The sequence below is a fragment of the Hipposideros armiger genome, unplaced genomic scaffold (genome assembly GCF_001890085.2).
Source record: "Hipposideros armiger isolate ML-2016 unplaced genomic scaffold, ASM189008v1 scaffold_38, whole genome shotgun sequence".
Lineage (NCBI taxonomy): Eukaryota > Metazoa > Chordata > Mammalia > Chiroptera > Hipposideridae > Hipposideros > Hipposideros armiger.
The window spans coordinates 3,161,218-3,170,690 of record NW_017731388.1 but is presented as its reverse complement, the minus strand read 5'-3'; the positions used below and the strand labels follow the sequence as shown (position 1 = coordinate 3,170,690).

Sequence of the window (9,473 nt, the reverse complement as noted above, 5' to 3'; positions counted from 1 at the left end):
GTGCTCCATGCCTGCTCCTTGATCCAGCCCTGAACCACCCCAGTGGCCCTCTTGGCTGCAGCCTTTTCTCATTCCTTACTCCTCAGACTGGGCTAGAAGATTTACTCCACTAATTTCAGAGGTCAGGAGCTTCTATGAAAGGATGTCCTTCCACCTCTCCTTCCTGTAAATTAAATAAGCCTTGGAAACAGACCTGATTTCAGAATCAACACTCTAAATTGAGTCAGAGTTGCAGGGTAAGGAAGGTGGGAGAGGGCTTTGCAAGTCCCGGAGCTAGGTTAATTTGCCATCTAGACTGAGATCACCCTGGCATCTCCATTTGTCTTTCTCCACCCCAGAGCAGCAAGACAGCCTCCTTCTTGGAGAAATAAGAAGAGAGTGTAGAGAGAAGAGAAACTTCTTGCCTATCCAGTGTGCAGCAGAGAGGTTGGAAGGTGGTAGGAGAGGAGGGTGCACAGGCCAAGTAGTTTATTTATAGGGACCTCCCATTTAGTGAGTGACCTACATGTGTGTGTGTCTAACTTTGTTGATTATATACCACGTGTCAAGTACTTTACACATGCCTGATTACTCAGTCCTTACACCAGCCTTTTGATAATTATCCCCAGATAGCAGATGAGGAAACTGGGGGCTCAGAGAGGTCATGTGACCTTCCCAAGGTCACACAGTCAATAAGTGGCAGAGTGAGGATTAATTTCAGATCTGCCTTATTTCCCACCCTACAGTCTTCTCTATTCCATGGTAGCAGGGGTGGAGGGTAGGGAATGGGGGGTGGTGTGGGAGTGTGGGGGAAAAGCTTAGAAAATATTTTGTGTGTGTGTGCTGAAGCCCAAATCACTGAGTGTGCTTTATTTTTATTACACCCATCACCAGCCTCAAACCAGGAGGATTGGAGTCTTTCCCTTACTCATCCTCCTTCCTCCCTTTCTCCTACATCTTGGTCCTCATCAATTTCCTGAATCATCACTCACCCTTATTCATATCCTTGAACCAAACAGTACCCATCTCCATTGTCTTTCTTGAATCCATGGAAGATATGGTCACCATGGAGGTCACCAATCTGTGGAGGATATGGACCCAGGATTCTTGACTCCTAAAAAGGAAGACTTCTGAGGCAAACCTGGCTTCCTCTACCCTCCTCAGGCTCAACCCCTTGGCATGCCTCTTTTCATGCCATTCCCCTCCTGGGGCAAAGTCTAGCTCTCCCTGGAAATATATCATACCAGTTAAAGTCAATTGCCAGCAGAGCTCCCAGGAGGTGGCCAGAACCTCACAGAAGTGAGGACCACAGAGGCCCTACTAAGAATCTCCTTTCAATGTCCCATTCCAGAATCCCTCGAGGTTTGGACTGGCCAGGTCTCTGGAGGGACACTCTCCCAGTGAAGAGGCACAAGGAAGTGTGTCTCTTAGCATGCACGAGCTTTTCCTCCTCCGTGGGCTTTTGTCTCTAGGATTACTGAGACCACCACCAAGCCTTGCCCCCAGAGTAACTGCCTCCTATTTCTTTTTGGCCTAAGAATGGACAAACAGGTCCCATGGGTCCAACTGAGTCAGGCTGACCGTTTGAAAAGAGCGTAGGGTAAAACAACAAGGAAATGACAGAAACTACAAACAGCATGAAAGTCATCATATCCAAAGTGCAAGTCTCAGATTCTGAGAATAACATTAAAACCAGTGAAAATCTCACTGAGTTCCACACTCCTTGATCCCAGGAAAACTCCAGATCTAATCGTGGTAGCATAACTTAATGGTCCCCTTAGCCTGTCCCTTCCCTCCAGTCTAGCGAGCCTCCGGCTATGTGACCTCCCAGGAGTCTTCACCTAATGAGACCCTCCCCCATAACACACATACAGACTAATGAACAAATGGGCTTCCAAAAATCCATAGTATGTATAGCAATGCCTTCTTCATACATTAGCCTTCAGATCCCTTCTAAAGAGTTAGCTTTGTGCTGGCCAGGAGATAGGGACACATTCTCTCCCACCAGCAAAAAGAATCCATTTGCAAAGCAATATGCAAATAAAGAATAGTACCCGCTGCTTTTAAGTTAATAAAATTGCAATCACAGAACGAAGTTCCGTTTGAGATTCTGACCCAATGTTACCAACCTGTGTCGGGGAAGAACAGGAACGACACAAACTTGGGTTGATGGAATAGCCTCCTGTGAATTTGGTCGTCAACTAAAGTCACGATTGCGGGGACGTCAAAACAAAGGGACTATACGTACCGTGTTGCTACTGGTAGAAGCCCAATTACTATTAGCAGGGGAAGTCAGGAAATCAAAAATGAAAGTAAGGATTAAAGTTGGGCGGCGCTTTCGCCTTCTCTGGAATCATGACTCATTCGGGCTGCCGTCGTTGCCCTGGGATACCAGGAGACGCTGAGTCTTGCGCTTCTTGTATCTATGGAGACGACAACATGGCGGTGATGTGAGTTTTGAGCGTTGATCCCAGGGACCCAGGGAGCGGCGCAAGTGGCCAAGAAAGGTATCTGCCCCGAGAGACTGTCTCCTCCGGGAAGTGCCCAGGGGTCCCCTCCATGTCCTTCAGAGAGTTGCTTGGGACTGAGACTTGGGTGAGATCAATCAGGCTGGGGAACCCGAAGAGAAAGGAGGACTAGCTCTAAGTAAATTATGTCCTTTCATTTTACCTATTTCTTCCTCCCTCAACTCTACACGACGACCTGCCACATTTTCCACTGATCATCTTAGGAATTTTTAGGTTGGAAATGAGTAAAATAAAGGAAGCTGATTATATATCATATATATATATAGTCCTCGAGATTAGAAAATTGGATTAAAAAGCATTACCTCCTTGCCCAGTGTGTTCACAATGATTGCAAATGTGTGAGTCTTTTGGAAGAGTAGTGCAGGCTAGTGTGGAAGTTATGGTTGTTAATTATAGTATTATAGGTTTACCTTGGGCTTTTTCAAATCCCCTATTTCATTTGAGCTTCACATCAACTTTGTGAGACAGTCAGCATAACCCTCCTTATATGGGTGAGGAGACTGAGGCTCTGGGATTTGGAAAAACTTGCCCATCTCAAATGAATCTAAGCAGATGCTGGGACCAAGTTTTTCTTGCTCCAGGACCAGTGCTCACTCCACTAAGCCCTAAGACCTGGCCCGGACCAATTTGCTACCCCATCCTCTCTCATCTCTTCTATGCACTCGTCGGATTGTTTCATGTGTTAGCTGGAGACTTTTTCAGAGCCCTGAGGCAGGAGCTGTCTGTAGAATCCCCTGAAGTGACAGGCATTAATGAGTCAGGACAGGACTACAAAGTCATCCAGTAGCAGAAAAATAGTGGGACCCTCTTCTCTGTCTCCTCAGCTTGCACTTCTTTGATTCTATTTAAACATACACTTCACAATTAAAGGTAGGGGCCTTGCCTGTCTTGTCTGGTGCCTAACAGGCACTCAGTAAATGTTTTCTGAATGAATGAATGAATGAATGAATGAATGAATGAATCTAAGATAGTCCCTTCCAGAGGGTTTGGAGATGTTACTGATCAGGAAAAACTGAATCAACAGAATCTTTTGCTCTGGATGGGTGGTGGGGAGGAGGTGGGAGAGTGTCTGAATGGAGGTATATAAATTTCTAAATGGTGACCATAAAATTGTTTACAAAAATGTAATACATTATAATAAGGAGCCACTCCCCACACCTGAAAAGAGATAATTTTAGGTCAAATAAAAGGCAATTCACATCTAATCATAAACTGTTGTAAGAATTAAAATATGTTTGAAGGCCTCACAACACTGCCTGGCACGTGGAAGTTCTCAGTAAATGTCAGCAGAAGTTGTTATTAATTTTGAGATTGTTATTGGAAGAGGTAATAAAGTATACTGAGTACTCTTCAAAATGTACATATGTTCCAAAAAGGTATTAGATTGATACTGTCCAATATGGTAGCCACACCTGGGGGTGAGTGCTGAAGGAAGGCGGCTAAAGAAAGAGGGAATTTGAGGAGATGGAGTCAGAGCCAGTTGGGACACTTGTATGTCCTCCAGAACAGGGCTACGCACTCTTCTGAGCATTTGGTGAAAGCTGTAGACTGTCCCTAGAAAAGAGCACGTGTCCATACACATGGCATTTTGCATGTAATTTGTCTTTAAGATTTGCATATAATTTCCAGCTGCAGTCCATCCATGGATCCCTCTGCTATAGAGGTTGATTCATTTAGTCTTGAGTTGAGTTATTTCAGTGCATGCTTACTTTAAGCCTGGACTACAGGTCGTGTTCTGATAGAGGAAACCCAGAAGGCCAAGAACGCTTCAGTGTTATTTGCTCCTTCTTTGCCCCTTATTCCTCTTTTCACAGGAGGCAAGACACATTCAGAGGAAACAAATAGAGAGTAAAAGCCAGATAAAGGTAATGCACGTGCTTCAGTAACTCTCACCGGGGGCTTGCTGAGAAATGGCCAAATGTGGCCATAGAGGGCAGGGTCCCTCTTCCAAGTGCCTTTCCTGAATGGTGAGTCTCTAGGCTCCAAGAAAAGCCCTGGATCTTGTATTCAGGCTTGTTCCTCATGGTGCCACCTCACATGTGTTGCCAGAGCTGGGAAGCAGGCCCTCCTCTGTGATAATGATGGCCATGGCCAGTCTACTCCATCGGCCTTTCTTTCATCCCTCCTGTCTCTCCTCTGGTCTCTTCCAGGCTCCAAACTGCCAGGAACTCCAACTTAGCCAGAGTGCTCCCCTTGGACCTGTGTTCCAGGCACCTGCTGCCCACCCAGGCAGCTCCAAGCCCCATCACAAGGACTAGGGACAGGAGGGACTATACCATCACCTCCGGATCAAGCCTCAGTGCCTGCACAATGGCCACTCCCACCATCACCGGCAGCAGTGCAGCCATGAGTGCCTGCAGCAGCAGCAATGCCAGTGCTTGTGTGAGGACACGTCCAGGGCGGGTAAGGAAGGGTGCCACAGGTCCAGGGTCCAGGGGAAGGGTAGCAGGGTAGGGGGTGGGTCTGAAAGGACCTAACTCTTCTGTCTAAGCCCCAGCACTAGAGCCTGCATAGATTGAGCACCAAGCTGACTGGAGTGGTGGGAGCAGCGAGAGTGACCTTGGGGGAGCAGGGGAAGGAGGACCCTAGGGAGATGCGAGTTGGAGGCTGATAGAGTAGCCAGCAGTTTTCTTTTCCCTTAGAAAGCTCTTCTCGTGACCCCCTAGGACTGTGTTTGGCCAATATATGGATGTTGCTTACTTTGTACAGCTCTTGGGTTTCTCTCTATATAACAGCACAGGGGCAGGGGAGGGGGAGGCGGAAGGGCGGTTGTCTAGGGGTGTGACTGTGGGGTATGGCTTTATGTTTGGTACAGTGTGTGTTTCTGTGTTTGTGGATTCTCATGTCTCATTAGATGTGATGGTGGTTGTGCTTGCCTCCCTGTGGACCGGAGTTCATCTCAGCCCTCCATCTGTGCCTTCCTGGGCCTGTTTGCCCTCAGAGTCACTCACTGCCCTTCCCTGCTCTGCTCTGAGCTGGCAGGAGATTGGAAAGTGGGCAGAGGGGAGAAGCCAGGATATTTCTTTTCCACCCTCTCTGCTTTTGACAGTGTCTCCATCAGCAGTTGCATCTCCCCGTGACTCCAAGCCCCACCGGACAGGCCTCTGGGCTCTGAGAACCCCACCACCTCCCCTAACCTAGGTGTGGTAGCAGCTTCTTAGTGCTGCTAATTTCGGTGATACTTCACTATCCCTGTTTGTGCATTAAATTCCTTGTTTTAAACATCCAAAGTGGCTTCTGTTTTCCTGGTTGGACCTGACTGATGCACCAACTGATATTTATAATAAATTACCCTTGTTCACCCATGCCACCCTTTCTCCGTGGGCAAATTGGGAAAGAAAATACTACATTGGCTATCTGGCACTGTCTGTAAATATTGAAACTGAGAGAGTAAGCTCCAAGACAGGAGGGATTTGTCACCCTTGTTCACTATTGTAGCACTTAGCTCAGTGTCTGGCTCACAATAGTCAACAAATATTTGTTGACCAGATGAATATATCCTCATGTTATGTAACAATATAAAAGCAATACATGGTCAAAGGTAAAATAAAGTGGCAATGAGTTGAGCCTTCGTAGCAATGACTGTGGTGGGAAGAGGCACCTGGTTTATCCTCCCTTCACCTTGCACCCCAGGAATTTTTCATTCCCCTCTCTGCTCAAATAGATAGGGGTTAGGGACCCATCCATGAAAGGATTTTCTATTATAAAGAAGTGTTGGCACATGGCACCTCTGGCATCATCAGAAGCAGAGCTTGGAGTGGCCCTAAAGTCAGGGCATAGGGTTGGGGGAGTTGGTCACAGGCAAATTGGCTCCTTCCTCTGTACCACCAATTGAGGGATGGGAGAGAGAGTGGTGCGGTGTCCCTGTGGTCTGGAAAAGTACCTGGGGTAGACCACTCTGACTAGGAGAGGTTTCTGGAGTGAAGGGGGAGGACGGGGAAGAGGGGGGGAAGAGGCAGCATTTGAGGGTGCACTGAGGCACAGAACAGGCCAGCTGAGACTGCTAAGTGTGCCGGATGTAATGGCCAGATGGGGTGGCCCAGGGAAGGTTTCAGGGGCACGGTTGCAGGGAATCTAGTTGGAAAACCATTCCAGTGAGCTTGGAAGGGGTAATATCTGACTTCAGGGCCTGCCTTCCTCTCCCCTTCTTTCTTCAGGCCTCTTCCAAGAGTGAGGGGTGGTGTGATTCAATACTTTCTGGAAGTGGGGAGATGTTTGCCGGTTCTCTGGGTCTTTGAATCCTACCCCAATAATGCGTCTTTCCTTCTCCCTGCCAACTGAACAGCCAACCAGCTACATGGACACTCAGATGAGCTTCTCAAAGAAGCAGGAAAAAGTGAAGAAGAGGGTCGTCTGGGGCATTGAGGTGGCCGAGGAGCTGCAATGGAAAGGCTGGGAACTAGGGAAGGAGATCACCAAGAACCTGGTTCTGAAAAATCTGTCCTTCAAAATCCAGAAGATGAAGTACAGGTACGAGTATGAGGGATCAGAGACCTAGCCCTTGAGCCCCAAAGAAAGCACTCTAAAAAAAAAACACCAAAAAAAACCTTTTAAAATGTCATAAAATGAGAAGAGTATATAAAACATGTGCAGTTTGAAGAATTATTGAAAGTGAAACCCATGTAAACAGATTAAATAATGGAATAATAACAGTGTCCAAAGCTCACTTTCTCCCATTATGTGTCCCCCACCACTATTGGAACACCTTCTCTGCCCATAAAGGTAACCACTATCCTAACTTTCATGCTAATGATTTCCTTGCTTTTCTTAAATGGATTTGCTACCTGTGTTTGCATCCCTACATAACATAGTTTAATTTTACCTTTTTATAAATTTTATATAAAATGGAATAACATGGTATACTTTTTTTTACTGTGAAATACACATTTTTAAAATTAGTTTCAGCTGTACAACACTGCAATAGTTATACTTTTTTACCCCTCGAAGTGACAACCCCCTCCCCCAATCCGCCGCCCCACTTCCCCCCCCAATATCATACTTATCTATTACAATTCCCTTGACTCCACTTGCACACTATACTCCACGTCCCATGACTATATGTATATTCACTTATAGTTGACATACAATATTATACAACATCAGCTTCAAGTGTGAGGTGGTATACTTTTAAACTCTTTTATTTTGCTCAGTTATGTTTGTAAGATTCATCCACGTGCAGCTACAGTTTAGCCTTTTTCATTGCAATATAATATTCCAATGTACACTTATACAGTATTACAATGTATTCTTCATTTGTGTTGTTTGTGGTTTGGGACTGTTATCAACATTCACAGGGCCGGCCGAGTGGCCCGTTGGTTAAGAGCTGGCTTGGGATGCCAGAGGGCCCCTGTTCGGATCCCACATATGAGGGCTAGTGACATTGCCCTCTACAGGTAAGATGCTGAACAACAGCTCAACCTGGAGCTGGGCTGCCATGAGTCGCCGACTACGGCATAGGCTGCAGCCCCTGTGCAGTGGCTTGCCATGGGCTACCGTGTGTAGCCAGCAGCCAGCAGCCAGCGTGAGCGGCTGTCCAGAAGAACAAAACGACAGCAACTTGTCTGTTCCCCTTCCCCCAATTCCCCAGCACTGTTCCCATCCCCCCAACTCCCCAATAAAAATCTTAAAAAAAAAAATTTTCACGTATACATCTCTGGTTGCACAAGTACAAGAGTTTTTCTAGGGTAGATACATAGGAGTAGAATTGTTGTGCCCTTAGAGCATGTATATGTTTGTTTTTTGTAGATAAAGCCAAAAGATAATCTTCTTTTGATTGGGATTTAATTTTCCAAAGTACGTGGATCATTTATGTTCCCACCAGCAGTGTGTGAGAGTTCCCATTCCTCCACATTTTTACCAACAATTGCTATTGTCAGGATTAACTTTTTTTTTGCCAATAATGGTAATTTGTTGTGATTTTAATTAGCATTTTCCTGATTACTAATACAGTTGAGTGTCTTTTCAGATGTTATTGACCATTTCATTTATGAAATTCCTATTTAACTCTTTGCCCATTTTTCTATTAAATTGTCTTTTTTTAATAGAATTTTAAAAATCATGGATACTAATCCTTTGTCAGTTATGTGTTGTGAATATCTTCTCCCACCTGTGACTTGTCTTTTCCTCTCTGTATCATGTCTTTTGAAGAAAGAAAGTTCTTAATTTCAAAAGAATCAAATGTATCAATCTTTTTTTTTTTAATGGTTGATGCTTTTGATGCTTTTTTATATCTTGCTTAAGAAATCCTGCTTTACCCCACCCAGGTCATGAAGATATGCTCCTATAGTTATCTTCTAAAGACTTTATAGTTTTGTCTTTCATCTATATGCAATTGGTTTTCGTGAATGGTTTGATGTCAAGATCCAATGACATTTTTTTTCCTCAACCAAATGTCCATTCGTCCCAACACCATTTATTGAAAAGTTCATACTTTCTCTGATATCTCCCCCACCACTGATGTATGTCAAGTATCCGCATATGAATCCTGTTTTGTTCCCTTGGTCTACTTGTCTCTCCCTGGGCCAATATCATTCTGAGTTAATTATTAGAGCTTACAGTAAATCTTGATATCTGGTAGTGTAAGTCCTCCAAATTCATTCTTATTCAATATTGTCTTGGCTATTCTTGGCCCTTTGAACTTTCATATAAATCTTCAAATCAGCTTATCACACATACACATAAAAACTTTTTGAGACTTTGATTGGGATTTAATTGAACCTATAGGTCAATTTGGGGAGAATTGACATCATTACAAATTGAGTCTTTCTTGAACACAGCGTATCTTTATATTTATTTAGGTCTTCTTTCATGTCTCTCATTAAAGTGTAAAATTTTCTCCATAGATATCTTACACATCTTTAGTTAGCTTTATCCCTAAGTATTTTTATATTTTTGATGGTGATGTATATATTATCTTCTGAAGTTGTTCATTTTCTGCTTGTTCCTAGCTTTTTAGAAAGTCACTTT

At 44.6% G+C, this 9,473-nt stretch overlaps 1 protein-coding gene across 1 annotated transcript in view; it reads left to right on the top strand.

Annotated features, from left to right (window-relative positions):
* Positions 1-3,906: 3,906 nt before the first annotated feature.
* The window catches only part of CFAP65 (cilia and flagella associated protein 65), a 32,162-nt gene continuing 26,595 nt past the window's right edge, over positions 3,907-9,473 (top strand). The window contains 5 exon segments of the mRNA XM_019638202.1: positions 3,907-3,925; positions 4,322-4,332; positions 4,334-4,389; positions 4,691-4,910; positions 6,793-6,977. Of these exon segments, the coding sequence (XP_019493747.1) occupies positions 3,907-3,925; positions 4,322-4,332; positions 4,334-4,389; positions 4,691-4,910; positions 6,793-6,977 (491 nt within the window).